At 37.6% G+C, this 19802-nt stretch overlaps 1 protein-coding gene across 9 annotated transcripts in view; it reads left to right on the forward strand.

Annotated features, from left to right (window-relative positions):
* The window catches only part of SPAG9 (sperm associated antigen 9), a 155517-nt gene that overhangs the window by 63387 nt on the left and 72328 nt on the right, over positions 1–19802 (forward strand). For 5 of the 9 annotated variants that reach the window (XM_031010865.3, XM_031010861.3, XM_031010864.3 and 2 more), the window contains 3 exons: positions 1187–1257; positions 10161–10255; positions 15988–16138. In XM_031010865.3, the coding sequence (XP_030866725.1) occupies positions 1187–1257; positions 10161–10255; positions 15988–16138 (317 nt within the window). Of the gene's footprint in view, positions 1–1186; positions 1258–10160; positions 10256–10709; positions 11131–15987; positions 16139–19802 lie in introns of those variants that run through there. The other 4 variants (XM_055387629.2, XM_055387630.2, XM_019027914.4 and 1 more) reach the window with 2 other exon arrangements.

The raw sequence follows: 19802 nt of genomic DNA on the forward strand, positions 1-19802 counted from the left end.
AGTTTTCCTAATCACATATTTTCAAGATATTTAAACAAATTATGGCAAGTAAAGGTACACAAACCCAAAATGAATTTTCTGGGCGGCACAAGGTATGTTTTGTTTGGTGTCTGGTGTGTTAATACTAGGAGGCATATAAAACATTCATTTATCTGCTGTCAGAATATTAGTTCATACTAGTTCCTTCTACAGCTGTCCTCCACAGTCACCAGTTGTAGATTACACACAGCCTTGCCTGTTTGCGGCCAGCTGACCCTTAAATCCAGGGAACATTTTCAACTATGCTAAGGCTTTCCAACAGACTAAATGAGTACCCTGACAAACTCCTCTAGCACCAGCTTTATTTCTCCCCAGACTGTCTCCCACTGCTCCTTAGCCAAGTATGGGCTCCTCCAGTCTGGCCAGTCTCCCCTCTGCCTCACCACCACCCTCTGCCTCACCACAGGCATGGTTTTGTGTTCCCTTCTCTGTGGTAACAGTGTCAGGAATGCTCTCATTACCATCTGTCTTGAGTACTGTAATTTCTTCCTTTGTGGTTCTGTGTGGACACCACCTCCTCCCTGAATCACTCCTCTTTGCTATCAGTTATTCTTTCCTGTGGAATCCTGTCCTGACATTCTGTATCTCAGGATCTATTAATAAAACTTTTTTTTTTTTTTAAATATCCTGAAGTTGTACTCTGTGAGCACTACCTCAAGTCAGTGCCACTCACAAAACCCATCAGCAGAGGGAGCTAAATAAAAGAAGATGAGTCCCTGAAATTGAGGAGACCTGAAGCAGAAAAAGTACTTATAAACAATCAACTTTCACAAACTGCCAATGCTAAAGAGCTTGAGTAGTGTTGGAAATACATTATTTGGGCCCTAATCCCAGTTTAAAACTTTGATGAGGTGATTTGTGTTTTTGAAAGAGTTAATTCTGTATCATGTTAAAAAAAAAACTGTTTAGGGGGATGACCTGATAAATATAGGAATATTAGAGAACCAATCTAATGTATTTCGCTCATCTGAAAGTTTTCATTATTAAGGATGACGAAATGAGGTCACTGCTTTGTGAAGACTTGCATATGGAACACTGAGTCTGAAAGTTGCTAAGGATTATGGATAGCCCATTCTGAGTTTAACATGTACTTTTTCAAGTAAATTTCTTATTTTGTTTTGATCAAGTGTATGTATCTTAATTTCAGTTAGCAGACTTGAAGAAAGAGAAGCAGAACTGAAGAAGGAATATAATGCATTACATCAAAGACACACTGAGGTGGGTTTCTAGGTTTTTCATTACCATGCTATTATTGAGACAAAGAAATGAACCTTAGAAAATATGTCTTAATTTTTCTTTGAAAATCAGAATTTTTTAAAAAAGAATAATTCTTGGGGATTCTTTCAAGAAAACATTAAATTTCATGTGGCATTTACCTAGTTACCAAATGTCAACTTTTCTTGGAATTAGCTTTTCATGGGGTGAATTAGTATGCTACAGAATAATTTAGTTATTTAAGGCAGCTATAGTACTTCTCTCCTTGGCTGGCTAAGCAAAAACCTATGTGCACATAATGAAGTTTCTGTGATGCTTAGATGAGAGAACTGATTTGTTTTTTTATGAGTTTGGAAATTATGGATTGGTAAGTTATTGGTAAAGGGTCTCTACATTTATTATCCATTGTAAAGGACTTATTTGCATTAAGCTCATAACAAATAATATAAGCACAAATTATAATGTGTTAAAATAACTCAAAAGTAGGTTTTTTGCATGAGTTTTCAGTATTTTAAATTAACAGTTTCAGCAGTCTCCTCAAAGGAAATTAGAAGATGTACTTGAGGGTTTTTTAACCCTTTTATGATTCCCTGTCAGCCTTTCATGTTGCTTTTGTTTCTGTTATCTTAATGTGAAAATTATTTTTGTATGTCATGGTCAGTCTGGGGTTCACATACCCAAATAAATATAATTTTTATAGTTTTATACAATATTTGTTACATGAAAAAAATAATTCCTCTCTCTTTCCCCTTGCTAGTCCTATATTTCCCATGATACATATGGTTCCAGTCTTTGCCCGTTTTTTTTTCTCCCTAGTTTGTGTGATCTCTTATCCTGCGTCTGGTAGAAACTATGTTGTTGTTTTTCTTTAGAAGCGTATAAAAACCTTTATAATCTATAATCATAAAACAATTTAAAATCATGTTTTGGAGAATATCCACACAGATTGTATTCTGTATACAGTAAGCATATTAATGCTACAAAGATTGTATTTACATTATTATATTGTAGCTATATTCTGTTGTTGCTTGCGTGTGTGTGTGTGTGTGTGTGAGAGAGAGAGTCTTGCTCTGTTGCCCAAGCTGTAGTGCAGTGGCGCAATCTCGGCTCACTGCAACCTCCATCTCCTGGGTTCAAGCGATTCTCCTCCCTCAGCCTCCCAAGTAGCTGGGATTACAGGTGTGTGCCACCATACCCGGCTAACTTTTGTATTTTTAATATAGTAGAGACAAGGTTTCTCCACGTTGGCCAGGCTGGTCTTGAGCTCCTGACCTCAGGCAATCCACCCACCTCGGCCTCCCAAAGTGCTGGCATTACACGTGTGAGCCAGTGTGCCTGGACGTTGCTGTTTGTTTATTTATTTATTTAAAAAAATGTTTTAATACTAGCCATTGCTTTTAAGGAACAGAAAACCCCACCACACATTGCATTTGAATAATGTGGTTAGCACTTTCCTGGGGTAGGGTGTAGAATTTTTCCCTGTTAGCCTTGACACGTGAGATTTGATTATTACAATCTTAGCTTAATAACCATACCCAAAGCATGAAGTATCACAGAATTCATATCCAGTAGCAGATGGAAAGGATGGTCCATGAAGGGCTTGAACCATAGAGCTCAGGGAAGACAGGAGCAGGTTATACAGCAGCTTTTTCAGTGTGTAAAAAATACCCACATTTGGCCAGGTGTGGTGGCTCACACCTGTAATCCCAGCACTTTGGGAGGCCGAGGTGGGTGGATCATGAGGTGAGGAGATTGAGACCATCCTGGCTAACACAGTGAAACCCCGTCTCTACTAAAAATACAAAAAATTAGCCAGGCGTCATGGAGGGAGCCTGTAGTCCCAGCTACTCGTGAGGCTGAGGCAGGAGAATGGTGTGAACCTGGGAGGCGGAGCTTGCAGTGAGCCGAGATCACGCCACTGCACTCCAGCCTGGGCAAGAGAGCGAGACTCCGTCTCAAAAAAAAAAAAAAAAAAAACCAAAAAAACCCACATTTTGGCTGGGAGCAGTGGCTCATGCCTGTAATCCTAGCACTTTGGGAGGCCAAGGTGAGCGGATCACTTAAGCCCAGGAGTTTGAGACCAGCCTGGGCAATATGGTGAAACCCCGACTCTACCAAAAAAAATATATACAAAAATAGCCAGGCATGGTGGCCTGCACCTTTAGTCCCAGCTATTCAGGAGGCTGAAGTGGGAGGATCACTTGAGCCCAGGAGGTAGGGGATACAGTGAGCCAATATTGTGCCACTGCACTCCAGCCTGGGCAACAGACCCTGTCTCCAAAAAAAAAAAAAAAAAGCCCTCATATTTTAATGACATTTGTTAGCCATTAAGGTTTAATTTTAGTGGATATTAAGATTTAATGGCATTTGGTGGATATTAAGATATTAAGGTTGCTAAAAGGCCTGTTACTGATTTTCACATCATTCATTTCAGTGCCTAAACAATGTACTCTATGTACTGTTTGCTTAAGTAGTACTTATTAAAGCTGATAATTATAAATACATATATGTTATATATATATATATATATATATATATATATATATATATTTTTTTTTTTTTTTAAATTAGGGTCTCACTCTGTTTCCCAGGCTGGAATGCAGTGGCGCAGTCATAGCGCACTGCAGCCTCAACCTCCCGGGCTCAAGCAGTCCTCCCACATCAGCTTCCCCAGTAGCTGGGACCACACACGTGCATGCCAATTTTTTTTTTTTTTTGAGATGGAGTCTCGTTCTGTCGCCCAGGCTGGAGTGCAGTGGCTTGATCTCAGCTCACTGCAACCTCCGCCTCCTGGGTTCAAGTGATTCTCCTGCCTCAGCCTCCTGAGTAGCTGGGATTACAGGAGTGTGCCACCACGCCTGGCTAATTTTTGTATTTTTAGTAGAGGTAGGGTTTTCCCATATTGGTCAGGCTGGTCTCAAACTTCTGACCTCGTGATCCATCTGCCTTGGCCTCCCAAAGTGCTGGGATCACAGGCGTGAGCCACCGCTCCTGGCCAGTGCACGCCAATTTTTAAAATGTTTATTTATTTTTATTTTTTGTAGAGATAAGGTCTCACTATGTTGCCCAGGCTGGTCTGGAACTCCTGGGCTCAAGTGATCTCCTACCTTGGCCTCCCAAAGTGCTGGGATTATAGGTGTGAGCCACTGTATCCATTATAATTGATAAATTTATAATTTATAATTTTATAAATATAAATATATTTGGGGGAAGTAATTGATAGTGATAAATAATAATGCTTTTGTTTTTAAAATGAAGCTCTAATCTTTTTTAATAATTGAAAATTATTAAATTATGCTATATTAAAGTATAAAATGTAAAATATATACTTTTTTTTGTTTTTTGAGATGGGGTCTTGCTCTGTCGCCAGGCTGGAGTGATCTTGGCTCACTGCAGCTTCTGCCTCCCAGGTTCAAGTAATTCTCCCACCTCAGCCTCCCAAGTAGCTGGGATTACAGGAGTGCACCACCACGCTCGGCTAATTTTTGCATTTTTCATAGAGATGGGATTTCACCATGTTGGCCAGCCTGATCTCGAACTCCTGACCTCGGGTCGTCCACCCACCTTGGCCTCCCAAAGAGCTGGGATTACAGGCGTGAGCTACTATGCCTGGCCTAAAATATATACATTCTTTAAAAATAACGGTAAAGTGAAATTTCATATTTTTTCCATATGTTTAATAAAGGTGAAGATACGCTTCTATAAAGAAGCCTGACATACTAATTTTAAATGAAAACATATACTTTTTTTTTTGTCTATTTCTATTCCTTGAGGAAAAGATAGTCTAGGAAGAAAAAAAGATCTCAGGAAAAATTTTAATTACCAAGTCAGAGAGCTAGGTCTGTCCAGTAACCAAGGCAGATTTCCCACGCCGCCCAAAAGCTCTTTTCATAGATCTCCTCCCTCAGTTATGAGCAGCTTCTATCCTCTGACCTGATAGGCTCCCTATATTTTGTTTTGCCTCAAGGAAGGAAGGTTTATGTAACATAGATAGGGCTGCTTTGAAATGTGGGTCTGTTCTGCTCTAGCCCACAATTTTTTCTGTTTATACATCTGTTCTAGAGATGTCATTCAATTAGCAATTATAAATAGCTATCTAAAGCCAAAGAACTAGGCGCCCTTAAAACATAAACTCTGAAAACATTCAGGGAAAGGAAGCCTGAAGGGGTTTAACCTTAACCTTTTCACTATTATTTCCAAAGAAGATAATGTCTTTTAATAGTTGTTTAGCACTTTTATGAAACACATTCATTGTTGCTTAAGGGAAACCTACTGTGGCTTTTTAATTTTGATTTAAGAATAACTATTCTTAAATTTAGATAGTCAACTATTCTTAAATCAAATTTTTCTATACATTACTGAATTTGCTTAAAAGACATGCCTTAAAGAGGGCAGTGGAAGAAATATAAAGGACAATTTTGAAGCACTTGGGCCCACATATGTATGCTAATCACCAAAAACTTTAGCCCTTTGGAATCTTGGGAGAGTCTCACATCAGGGAGTGTTTGAATGCATTCTCATTTTATCCTTTGACTAAATTCTCATCCATTCCCATTTTACAGATTGAGGTTTAGAAAGAGTCTATAAAATGATTTGCCCCAAATTCTAGGCTAGTTAGTGACTAGATTTGAAGCCAGGTTTGTCAGATTCTATTGCCTGGTTTTTTTTTAAGAGGGAGTCTCGTTGTGTTGCCCAGGCTGGAGTGCAGTGGCGTGATCTCGGCCCACTGCAACCTCCGCCTCCAGGGTTCATGTGATTCTCCCACCTCAGCCTCCTGAATAGCTGGGACTATAGGCACATGCCACCACGCTCGGCTACTTTTTGTATTTTTAGTAGAGACTGGGTTTCGCAATGTTGTCCAGGCTGGTCTTAAACTCCTGGCCTCAAGTGATCTGCCCGTCCCGGCCTTCCGAAGTGCTGGGATTACATGTGTGAGCCACAGCACCCAGTCTCCCTGAACTTTTAATAACACTAACACCTTGGGCCGGGTGCGGTGGCTCACGCCTGTTATCCCAGCACTTTGGGAGCCGAGGTGGGGGGATTATCTGACGTCAGGAGTTTAAGACCATCCTGGCCAACATGATGAAACTCCATCTCTACTAAAAATACAAAAATTAGCCGGGCATGGTGGCAGGCACCTGTAATCCCAGCTACTTGGGAGGCTGAGTCAGGAGAATCTCTTGAACCAGGAGGTGGAGGTTGCAGTGAGCTGAGATCGTGCCACTGCACTCCAGCCTGGGTGACAGAGCAAGCCTCCGTCACAAAACAAAAAAACACACTACACCTTTAGTTCCACTAGACATTTTTCTTTTCCCTCCCTCCCTCCCTTCTTTTTCTTTTTTTTTATTTTTAAATTCTTTCTTCCTTTCTTTTCTTTCTTTCCTTCCTTCCCTTTCCTCCCTCCCTTCGTTCTTTCCTTTCTTCCTTCCTCTCTTTTTCTCTCTCTCTTCAGTTGTTTATTGCTGAATTGACTCCTGAATGTGTGAATTAATATGCATACCTGAGAAAACTGAGAATTGCAGTTCTGAGACCAGAAGCAATGGACCTGGTGGACCCAAGAATAGATTATCTGAAGCGTGTCCTATTTTACTTTCTCACTTCTCTTTTCTGTCTAACAACACTGGTGCTCCCTCCCACTCACTTTTTTTTTTTTTAACCTGAGTGATACTGTGAGGCCTTATTAATATTTAAATTTTTATGTATAATTTTTGTTCTTTTTTGTGTTTTTATAGACTATAGTGCATATCATTTTATTCCAGACATCAGGAAATGCTTTAGGGTATGGGATTTTCTTGTGGGTATGAGGAAGAAAGGACAATGGGCTCATTGCCTGCTCAGAGAGTTAAGTACAAAGGCGGCCTGAGTCCTGTAATTCTTAATAACTCAGATGACTGAGTCAGGCAGGCCAGAGTTCTGGCCCCAAAGCTAGTGACAACTTGAAAAGTTAGTCATTGACCAGACAATCAACTTGGAGTTTACCTATGAAATCATGATATGGTGAGGATTAAATGGAGAAAAAATGGCTGTAACTGCACTGACTGACTTATAATTGGTGCTCAATAAATAATAGCTGCCATTTTGTTGTTATTGTTCTCTCTTTTCTTTTCCCCCTCAGTCATTTTTGGTTGTCAGTTCTTTCCTTTAAAGTGCTAGTTTGGTTGAGTTAGAATTGATTTCATTATATAGATAATTTTGGAATGTCAGAATACTATATCTGTAATTACATTGGACTAGTCATTAAAAGAAAGTTTAGAATAAGATAATAGAGAATCAATCTGTAGAATGGCTATTGGGGGAGAACTATTTTTGGATTTTGCTTGTCATTCTTTTTCTATATTGAGTTCATAGATTACTATACAGCAATCTGGGGTGAGTTTGTTTTCTTCATCTGAATGCTTAAAGAAACTTAGGTCCTCCATTTGAACAAATCAATCCCATACATACAATTACTTTACTATCCAGTGTGTATAAGAATTCACGGCTGGGCGCCGTGGCTCACATCTGTAATCCCAACACTTTGGGAGGCCAAGGCGGGTGCATCACTTGAGGTCAGGAGTTCGAGACCAGGCTGGCCAACATGGTGAAACCCCGTCTCTACTAAAAATACAGAAATTAGCTGGGTGTGGTGGCGGGCACCTGTAGTACCCAGCTACTTGGGAGGTAGAATCGCTTGAATGTGGGAGGCAGAGATTGCAATAAGCCGAGATCACGCCACTGTACTCCAGCCTGGGCTACAGAGTGAGACTCATGGTTCACTGCAGTTTTGATCTCCCTGGCTCAAACGATCTTCCCACCTCAGCCTCCCAAGTAACTGGTACTACAGGCGCATCCCAAAATACCCAGCTAATTTTTAAAAATTTTTTTGTAGAGACAAGGTCTCCCTGTGTTGCTCAGGTTGGTCTCAAACTCCTGGGCTCAAGCAGTCCTCCCACCTCAGCCTCCCAAAGTGCTGGGATTACAGGCATTAGCTACTGCACCTGACCTCTTTTATTTTTAAAGTGTTTTTTTTTTTTTTGAGGGGTCTCATTCTGTTGCCCAGGCTGGAGTGCAGTGGCATGATCATAGCTCACTGCAGCCTTGAACTTCTGGGTCCAAGCAGTTCTCCCACTTCTGCCTCCTGAGCAGTAGGGACTATAGGCGAGTGCCTGCTAGTTGTTGTATTTTTTTTTCTAGAGCTGATGTCTTGCTGTGTTGCCCAGGCTGATCTCAAATTCCTGGCCTCAAGCAAACCTCCTACCTCCCAAAGTGCTGGGATTACAGGCATGAGCCACTGCAAAGCCTTAATTTAGGCCTTCTAAAACCTTTTGAAAATTTAAATTGAGATTGATTAAGCCTGACAGTCACTTTGTTATATTAGTTTCAGTTTGATTTTTGTTCCTGAAAATTCTTCCTGACACAAGGAAGCTCATTATTTCTGACTTGCTGATAGATGAAAGGTGTATTTCTCCAAAACTGTTGTGTAAATGGTGGTAAAATCTATAAATTTAAAATAAAAAGTACGTCAATTAAAAAATTTTAAGATACTATATTCATGTGATTCTGTTTTCATTCTTTGTGGATAACATTTGTTGTTTGGACTAGTCTTCATTGAGGAACAGTCTGGTTAATTTGTTTTATTTCATGCATCAGAGTTCAGCTTTTTGTTTATTTGATGATAAATAACATCTTAAAATTAACTTACATTTCCTAATATTTGTACATGCCAAATAAAATTTCTACAACAAAAGCATGCTTTGTAAAGTGAATTTAGACTTTTTAAAAATTTTATTTGGTTACTTAATATGCTACAGTGCATATTTTAAGTTATAAAGAGATTGAAATGCATCTTAATACAGCTAAAGTTTAGTGACTTCCAAAGCTATTCTATGTACAGTGTTAAGAATTCAAGTAATATTCCTTAGGAATGGTGAGAAGGGACATTAAAAAAAAAAAAGAATTCAAGTAATATTCCCAAGAAAGACATCAACCTTTGCTTGCCTCTTAATATTTACACCCTTTAAATACTAACACACTATTTCTTGTTTTTTAAAATTCATTTTTTTCTTATTCATATCATGTTAGTATCTCTAGCAAAGGCCTTTTGATTTTATGTCTTAATTCCAAATTTAGGCTTTTTAAAAGTGAAACTATATATTATCAAGAATCAAATAGGACATTAGAAGTTCTTGGCAGTTTATGTACTTTATATTCTTGAAGTTTTTACTTTCATATTCAGCTTGTCTGTCATATGATTCCTTATCTAAGACTCAAAAAGTATTCTAATTTTTTACATTTGTATTTGCTGCTGTTATAATAGATGATTATACCAAGTAATGATACCAGTAACAGTCAAAGGAGAAAGTATTTTAACATTCTTTCAACTAAATATACAGAAAGAAGAAACTTTTCTTGGTATTAAATTAATTAAATTGAAAGTGATCTTTATTCTGTTAATTCCTTTTAAAATGGAAGAGATCAGCACATAAGGATATGGTTTCTTCAGAAGTTTCACATTAATTTCTTTGTTGTGTCTCATTTTAGTGAATGGCTTTCTCAAATGCCATCTATTATTTTTAACCAATGGTCTTTTATGACTTCTTTCCCAGTGTCTGTTTACTAATTTGTGTTCTTTACATCAATATTATTTTAATAGCATCACATATTGTAAAAAAAGTGGGTTTTTTTTTTTTTTGCCATCCTAAGCAAGATATTAACTACTTTTGTGGACACCAGCATCCTTAAATGTAAGCATTTGCATATTACTTTCCATTAAAATTTTTTTCATTCCGTAATATTCTCTTACTTGGAATCGAGTAGTCTGATAGATAAGAAAATTGTACCAAAATGTTTTCCTTGTTATAACACTATGATTTTATTCCAGGTATTAGCCTTAAATATTGTGTAATTTTTTTCTTTCTTTAAAATAGATGATCCATAATTATATGGAACATTTAGAAAGAACAAAACTTCATCAGCTCTCAGGGAGTGATCAACTAGAATCCACAGCTCATAGTAGAATTAGGTAAGCTTTGTTGTGTATTTTGCCTTGAGAAAAAGTAAAATAAATAATATGTTTGTTTCTGTTTTTCTCTGTTCTTTAATCCTGGAACAATAGTTAGGCTGATTCAAAAAGCTCTCCACTGTGGTTGGAATGCTGCAGGAGAGAATAGCACAGAAAAGTAGAAACGGTTTTTACCGTTAAAAAGATAAATTATGAGCCATCCATATAAGCAGCACATTGAGTATTTAGATTGTTTTCTGATACTTGATGGAGATTATACTAGGTTTAAAATTTTGTAATTTATGGGAATGCTGAAATATTTTATTTCTCCCGTGTAATTGGTTTGAAGTCCTTTTTGTTACAGAGAGGCATGTTTGAAAGGGTTAGCTAGCCATCTGTTTGATGTAGGAGTGTGAATAAATTATGTAGATCTTCAGGCATTGTAGCCAATGAGCTAAGCCAGGACTCTTAATGGAGGGGAAAATAGTTAATAGGCTGGCTGTCGCTTGGGGTTGCTGCATAAATGCTAGGAGCAGCAGCTCTATGGTTATGAGGTGGGGAGAACGGAATGACGTCATCGCTTGGGAGCTGCTGCAGGATGGAGTGGAAAGCTGCTGCTGATGGCATTGTTTTTGTGGCAGCAAGCTGAATGACAGATCCTCACTACAAAGATACCCCTTTGGCCCCCGTGTAGGCCTCCTTGGTTCGGGTGTTTCACCATGCCAGCACAGCGCCATGAGTCCTGGATGCATGCTGCTGTTTGTGTTTGGCTTTGTTGGCGGGGCGGTGGTCATTAATTCTGCTATCTTAGTATCTCTCTCTGTTTTGCTGCTTGTGCACTTTTCTATTTCTACCGGTGTGCCAGCTCTGACGCAGAACCTACCAAGGATACTCAGGTACTCCCATCTCTCTTAGAAGCCCCTGCTTAGCTGGTTTTTATTAAATTTTTAGCTCCACGGGTCTGCTTTGTAACCATTTCTGTTGCAGATTGAAACAATGGAAAATGGCCTGAAGCTAGGATTTTTGATTCTAATTTATAGTAATTTGTAGACCATCATCAGTTAGGATTATAGCTTTATGTTTGGAAACCACTAACTAAAGAAAAGGATTTTCATATTGTACTTACACACAAGTACAAGGTCAGTGTGGTCTTGTTTTAAGCAGAATGTTCAAAGTAAAAGAAGAGCAAGAGTAGAGCACCGGCTCCAAGTTTATACAACCTCTGCATTTAGCTTCTGAGCATTTAGGGACAAATATCTTTTATGCTTGGACTTGCAGTCAGTTAGATACAGGCCGTAAGTTTATTTTGTTTTAATTATCCTTTGAATGATAGAGGTTCAGGTATCATTTTTGTAATTTTTGATAATAGCTCATGGGAACTGACAATTTAAATATTTTCCTCCTAAAACAAAATATGTTTTAAAGTGAAAAAATTTAAGACTTTTAGGTTAAGGAATGCCTTTTTCCCCATTATTTACACATCAAAGTTGTGAAAGCTTTACAAAGCCTATTCACTATTGTTTTGTCAGATGTTGCCCTTTCTTTTCTTTGTAGTCTTGGGTGACAAATATCCATGCCTGCTTGTGGGGGTAGTCATTAATCTCTGTAGCTTTACTGTTGCTCACTCTACTTACACCCTGTAAGAGCCATCTTCTGTATTTTAGAGGCTTAAGGTTGTGGTTTCTTTTGTTTTCTAAACCATCAGACTAGCAGTCTCTGATTTGTTCAGATTTCTGCTTTGTGCATGGTTTTAAATGAAAGTTCATAGTATATAGTTTTTATTTATTATTTAAATGTTTATAAAATATTTAAACCCTAATTGTAGATTTAGATAAATTAAGAAGAATTAAAGTAGTAACTTCCCTTAATGTGTTTCTTTTTATTCATAGGTCAGTTCAAGTTTAATATTAGTTGAAAGCCCAGAAATTAAATTTCATCGATGATTTAAAACTAGATACTTGGTCTTTTATTTTCTTTCCTGATTTATAAAAATTGGCAATAATCTTACTACTTGTATGTATATTAGTACATAAAATATTTGTGTACGTGTATCTGTATATTTAGGCTTTGAAGAAATTAAAAGCAACTGAACTTAAGAATATGTAGAATATTAATATAAGACTAATGTTAAGGGGATGTCTTGGGTTTAGGCTTCATTTGAGAGGGCAGTGCCGTGAGCTGCTGTGCGGCGCCTGCAAGTGGGTACAACAAGGCTTTGGAATTGAACTGCCTGGGTGCAAATGCTCTATTGCACGTGGCCGTAGGAGCTTTGGCAAGTTGCTTAATCTCTCTGCCTGAGTTTTCTCTCCTGATGGGACTTACCTCGTTGGGTGGTTTTAAAAATCAAGTGATTTTATTATTTTGTATTTAATTATAGTTGTAAGATATATGGTAAATTACTCGAGTAAATAATTTTCATAGTTACTTATATGTGTCCATTTTTAGCAGAAATTGTTTTAGCTACAGCTAAAATACCTTATAATTAAAATTTTAAAGTTCTTTACCACAAAAATTGCTACTGATCTGATTAAATAAAGATATCAAAGTCTTTGATATTAAGATTAAATTGTCAAAAAGTTGGTAGTTCCAAGTAGGAAGTTCCAAGGAAAGCAAAGGGCTTGGAATTGAACAGTACTGGCTTTGAATCGAAACTCTGCCAATTACTAGTGCCTAAAATCTCTGAGCATCACTTTTCCTACTCTGAAAAATTGGAAAAATAATCCCCGTTTCTTGATAAGGATTAAATGCGATAATGTAAATAAGTCATCTAGCTCAGTACCCACCACGTGATGAGTGTTCAACAAATGTACTTTTTCTTTTATCTGCCTTTATATATAAAGTAGATTTTACTAATTAGTTGTATCAAATGTGAATATAGCCAAAAAGCTGTTCCAAAAATGTAGTTGTAAAATTATTTATATACATAAGCTAACATTTAATAACCAACTCAAAAATGGATATATAGAAGTAGGGCAATTAAGAAAAAAGAACTCTGATAGTTGTTGATAGCTTCGTTTTCTAGACAAGTAATAGCAGATGTTTCGGTCTGCAGGTATAAATCTGCCACTTGATAGTTTTCCACGTGTATCTCATTTTTTTCCTTCTTCTGTGAGTTTGAAGCATTTAATGCATGCCAACGTAGTACCGGACTAATGTTTACCTTTCAGGGTTTCTTTTCAAAAGTAGGATTCTCATGAACTTGCCTAATTATGCGTCCTTCTCTCCCTTACCCCAACTATATGTAATTTGTAAGTAAAGTAAGGGGAGGAGTATGTAGTAATTATTTTTTCAGAGTTGGAACATTGTAACCTAGAGCATCATTGACCCACTTGACAGATAGCTGTCAGTCTCTGAAGAGATCTCCCCTCCCTGTAGAGTAGTTTCTGAATGATTGATACAAGCAAATTAAAAAGGTGTGAATTCTACTTGCAATTTGGGTTGTAGATTTTGTTGACTGTTGATTGTAGATTTTGTCAACTGATTTTGTTTACTTTTTGGAAAGTAAAATTTGGATTCATAGAAGACTCCTTCCCCCAATAGTTTTAAACTTTTTCAATATTTGATATGTGTGAAAATGAATGGCTTATATTTTGATTTCTATTAGTGTGAGAGAGTCTTATGAAGTCTGTATATCATCTTCCTGGTTGTCTTTGCATTTTGAATTAGAGAGCTTTCCATTATATTGAGTCATTAAATTCCCAGTCACCTTTTGCTTAACTCATTAAGGTATGTTAGAAAATAAACAAAAGTCAGCTAGTAGCTCTTAGTCCTCTTGGATTTTCAGTTCACAAAATATGGGGGGAAAACATCAGATTGACAACTTTTTATTTTGTCCAGAATGAATATGAAAAGGAAATCTAGCTACTTATCACTGTCACCATCATTTAATGAAAGAAAGGGCATTTTAAAATCAAAGAAGAAGAAAAGATGTAATTTAAAATAAGGGTCATTTTCAAGAAAGAACAGGGTTCTATAGTATATGGGAATGTGTATGTGTACAATAGTTACTATATTATCTATGCACTAAGGAAATAATAAATAATGCCTCTTTTTTCATGGACTTATTGTAAAAACTTTGTTGCTGAACAGCATTTGGGAATAACTGGTGTAAATATGGTAGCTGACTAGTCACTTTAATTTTTGTCATTTGGTTGTCCCGGCAGCTCATAGTCGCAAACTTAGATTTGGTGTTAAAATTTATCCTCTTGGCCAGGTGTGGTGGCTCACACCTGTAATCCTAGCACTTTGGGAGGCCGAAGCAGGCAGATCACGTGAGGTCAGGAGTTCAAGACCAGCCTGGCCAACATGGTGAAACCTCGTCTCTACTACAAATACAAAAATTAGCCAGACGTGGTGGTAATGCCTGTAATCCCAGCTACTCGGGAGGCTGAGGCAGGAGAATTGCTTGAACCTGGGAGGCAGAGCTTGCAGTGAGCCGAGATCGTCCCACTGTACTTCAGTCTGGGCAACACAGCAAGACACAAACAAACAAACAAACAAAAACTACCCTCTTATTGTACTGCCTTCCTGCCTTTGAATTTCCCCCCTAAATCAAAGTTCTGTTTTTAAATTTTATTTCCTTGTGCATACAACTTTGACTAAATGTAGTCTCTCAACTCCTTTGCTTCACCTCATTTTTAAGAAGGGATTGGGACAGTTCTACTAGTCCTTTTAGATTGTTAGGAATGGAAGAACACAACCTTTGTATTAAGTGAAGACACATTTCAAAAGTGGCTGAAGTTTCTTGGAATAAAAATGAACTACAGAATTAAAGACTTACTTAGCAAAACTGAAATTTTCCCACTTTAATTAATGAGCTCAATGTTTTTATTCTAACTTACATTCTTACCAGTAGAGGTATGAATTCCAGGAGGCACCAAACCTTTAGTGTCTCATTTCTTTCTTGTTTCTACACTTTTGAGTTAATGACCCAGGATGACCCGTTAGTAGGCTTGTTTCCACCCTCTAAAAGCTCTTCGATTTGGAATCTTCTGTGCATCAACAAAGGATGTGTTTCTTGTTGAAATTCTGTTAGTATTAAAATTGTAACTCTTGTTCATTGAAACTTCTCACAAAGCATTGGAAATTCAGTAATCTTTTATAGAATTATTTGGCCTTCTTATCTGGAAAAAACTGACAATGGTTTTCTCATATGTACTGTGCTTGAAAGGAACTCATATAGTGGTTCTGTAGAAAAACAGAGCTTTCCTACTTGGGTGGTGGGGAGAAAGATATTTTGAGTTCTTTTCATCATTTAATAGGTAGCCCTGATTTAGATAATATATTGATTTTCCTCTAGGCAGGAAAGTCATACCCTGAAGAAGCTTCAGTAAACATCCAGGGATTAGCGAGAGGATTTGGGAAGAAATGGGTTGGATTCACTTCCAAAGAAGGAGGTTGCAAGTTCCCTAGGGCTAAGCTACGTATGGTTAAAAACTCAGCAGCAGCTCTTCTCCAGACCACACTAGACCACTGACTGCTTCTTGGGCAAGGAACTCATCAGTAACTTTTAAGATTTCCTTAACCCTTCTTACCACTTTTCTTAGTTGATTTCTTGAGGCTAATTTCCTGAGGCTAACTAAACTGAGACTGTCCTTCCTCTTTGGTAAGTCTGTTTTATTCAGATGGGCAGACAGTGTCATTTTTGAGTGATGGTTGTGAAACAGTGGCAGTCCAGGCTTATTACTTATAGTCATGGCAAATAAAAAGTCAAAATAAATGAATGCCGAATTTTTTCTCCCCTCTTCAAATAGAAAAGAACGTCCTATATCATTAGGAATTTTCCCATTACCTGCTGGAGATGGATTGCTTACACCTGACGCTCAGAAAGGAGGAGAGACCCCTGGATCTGAGCAATGGAAATTTCAGGAATTAAGTCAACCACGTTCTCATACCAGCCTGAAGGTAAGCTTTATGCTGCTGAAATTGTGTCAGTTTATATTTCATAAACTTTCTTATCCTAATTGAAGTGCTAGACGACCACAGTATAGTAAAATGTAATTGTTTGTATACATTTAGTTTGTAAAATTGGTTTTTTAAATTGGAAATGAGCTCTTACCAAAGAGTGTGTTTTTTATTATTTTATTTCAAATTATATAGAAAAAAAGTGAAGCATTATATCATCTTGATTAGTATACTAATGACAAAAATTAATTTCTATTTGATTTAGGCTGTATGAGTTTAGAGTAGGGTGACTAGTGAACCTAATTATATTAGAATTGAAAATCGCTATTACCAGAAAGTCTTGGTTCATGTTAGAGGCTTTCCAATTTAGTAGGGTTTCACTTACAGAAAAACAAAACAAAACAAACACACTGTTCCTTCTTTAAAGCCGCTTCATAGAGCAGTCTACAAAAATGCATTATGTTTAGCTAAAAAGGCATGGTGTAAATTAATTATAGATATGTTCTTGACCAAGAACTTGTCATCAAATAAGTGATAAATATAAACAATAATATATGCTGAGTGGATATAAGCTAATAATTAACTTTTAAGAATATTTGAAGTTCTGTATCTTTTAAAATGAAATATTCATCATATTGATTATAAAAGATCTTTTGTTACCTTATGAAATCTACTCATCATGAAACAGGCCACCTGCAATGAATAGAAATGAGTTACATGTATCTTATTTCCTTTTCCTGCTTTATTTTTCTCCATAATACTTATCATGGTCTAAGCATGTAAAGATAGCTCTTAACAGTACTTCTAAAATACTGTCATTTACTGTATTTAGTTGCCTCTAGACTCTTCCCTAAGAACATAAATTCTATGAGGTTTATTTACTGCTGTATCCCCCAGCACTTGGAAAAGTGCCTAGCACATTATAGGTACTCAGAACATGTTTGTTGAGTGAATGATTTGTTTTAGATGTTAGAAGGAATCTTTGGGGACAATATAAGTGGTCTTTCTCTCAACTCTAGAATGTAGAGGCATTCAGAATCATTCTATTGACCTTTGAAATGTGCTCAAAACAGTAAGCAGTTGATAAATATTTGATAGCTTTTCTCCCACTGAAAAGCATTTTTAACAATAGGGGTTACCTTACCTTTTCTCCCTTCTTGCCCCAATTTGTTAGAAGCTAATAGTGCTCAGTATTAGCCCACAGTGATGTTACTGGGCAACTCGCTCTCTCTCTTTTTTTTTTTTTTTTGAGACAGAGTCTTGCTGTGTCGCTCAGGCTGGAGTGCAGTGGCGAGATCTCAGCTCACTGCAACCTTGGCTCACTGCATCCTCCTCCTGGGTTCAAGCAATTCTCCTGTCTCAGCTTCCCAAGTAGCTGGGATTACAGCACCCACCACCACACCTGGCTAATTTTTGTATTTTTAATAGAGACGGAGTTTCACCATGTTGGTCAGGCTGACCTCGAACTCCTGACCTCAGGTGATCCACCCGCCTCAGCCTCCCAAAGTGCTGGAATTACAGGCGTGAGCCACTGCGCCTGGCTGCAACTCTCTCTTTCTTTACTTCTGTACCACAGTGGGTCTTTTAGCCTTCCTGTAGGTTTAATAGATTTTCCAAAACACTCATCTCTCAATTGCCTACTTGCTGTGTGTGCTTTCCCAAAACAAAAGTAGGAGAGATACTTTTAGTACAAAAAAAAGTATCCCATGTGGTAACTATATTTTAATACTACCCAAAAGTGCGCCTTAAGAGATTATTATAATTCTCTTTATTTTTTAATCCACTGATAGGCTATGCCAGAACTTTATTGACAACTTATAAACCGATTAACAAATTATTATTATAGACTTAAGCAGAGGAGTTTCTCGTGTCCTCCCTAGAGGAGGACTTGCCTTAGTATAAGGCAGGTACTCATCAGAGGATTTCTAAAACAAAACCCTGTCTCTACTTGGTCTGGAACTGGAGCCACTGAATGAGATAAAGACTCAATGAATAAGGATTTCCAGGAATGGGGTGGTGCTTACAAAATGGCAAAAGTCTAGTTTGTAAATCATGTTACTAGTTGGGATGTACAGTATTTTATTTTTCACCTAAGCCCTTGTCGTTCACTAGATAACTTTCTACTTTACCAGGGCTGGAAGTCAGGGGTTTAGGATTCACTTGTGGGCTATGCCACAGGTATGTCACATGCCCTGTCATTTTGGTTTCTGTGTATAACAGGAATTGGACTAGACTCTAATTTAAAATATCATTTCCCCTGAGATTGAGGATGACCTAGCCATCTCAGGGCATGTTTTGACTTCATTATGAAAAAATGGAAGGTGTAAATTTATAATTAACATTAGTGTTACTACCACAATTTTTCTGTGAAGTAAGGTTAAGGTGAAAATTTCCTGTGAGAGAACGACAGAAAACTTTGTGGCAGAAGAGCAGCAGATAAGGGGATTTGCCAGTGATTGTAAAGTTATAGGCCTTCTTTGTTGGTGTATTACAAATTTCTCACTGTGAGAGACCTGTGGTGAGTGAGGTTCTAAATAATCTAATAGATTTTCTAGGAATGATGCACCTAGAAAAATGTACAAGTTCTTAAAAAGAAATATTTGTACATATTCTTGATTTATCACAATCTCATGGAGATCGACAAACAAGTAAACAAATAAATGAAATAATAGAACTTCAAGTATTGTTAAAGCAAGGTAAGCTAAAGAGTAATTAGTAAGGATGGGTACTCATTTTAGGGTATGAGAGAAAGCCTCTGGAAGATGACTTGCATCCTGACATGGGGATGTGCAGGTGCATGGAAAGGTCTGGAGGAGTACGTGTTGAGGAAGATGAGATGGCAATTGTGAAGGCCCTGACGTGGGGAAGCACTTCAGCATGTTTAAGTGGTGGTTTTCTCTTCATCACACTCAGACTTTCAGTCCTACCTACTGCACCAACATGCCTTCTGTCAAGGGTGCCAAAAGAATCCATCGTTCCAAATATAATGGAAAATTCTCAGTCCTCAACTTACCTTTTAGTAGCATTTATATATTTCAATATATTCAGCTTCTTGAAATACTTCCTTCAGTTTTCTTCCAGGATTCCCCATGGCAAACACACACTGATTTTCTTCACCATTCCTTCTCCATTGCTGGTTTCTCTTCTGCTTTTGGACCTCTAAATGTTGGGGTACTCGTCAGCCCTTCTTTTTACTTAATCTGGGTAGCTCAAATTCCATGTCTGTAAATGCCATCTATGCATCAGTGCTCACAAATTTGAATCTACAACTCATATCCCTTCCCTGGACTCTAGACCTCTGCATCTAATTGCTTTTCTTTATAGTTTCCTCACATACATATGCTTTACCTTGCCTAGATTACCACTAGTGAAAATACCCTAATTCAAGGCCAGTCCCAATACCACAGTTTACATGTAGTCTCACTAACGCCCTAGAGACTAACACCCTGTTGATTGTCCTCAAATCAAGTTTGGAGATCAGTTCAAGAAGAAAGCAGAGGAGTTTTGTATTGCTTCATTAACAGGAATTTCGTACCGGGGGACTTCTAGTGAAATTGATAAAAAGAAACTCCTTATATTAAATTATCAAAGCTGTTGCGTTAAAAGAGCATATTATAAAAGTGCTATAGGCTGGACGGGTGGCTCGTGCCTGTAGTCTGAGTAC

Source organism: Gorilla gorilla, chromosome 4, assembly GCF_029281585.2.
Source record: "Gorilla gorilla gorilla isolate KB3781 chromosome 4, NHGRI_mGorGor1-v2.1_pri, whole genome shotgun sequence".
Classification (NCBI taxonomy): domain Eukaryota; kingdom Metazoa; phylum Chordata; class Mammalia; order Primates; family Hominidae; genus Gorilla; species Gorilla gorilla.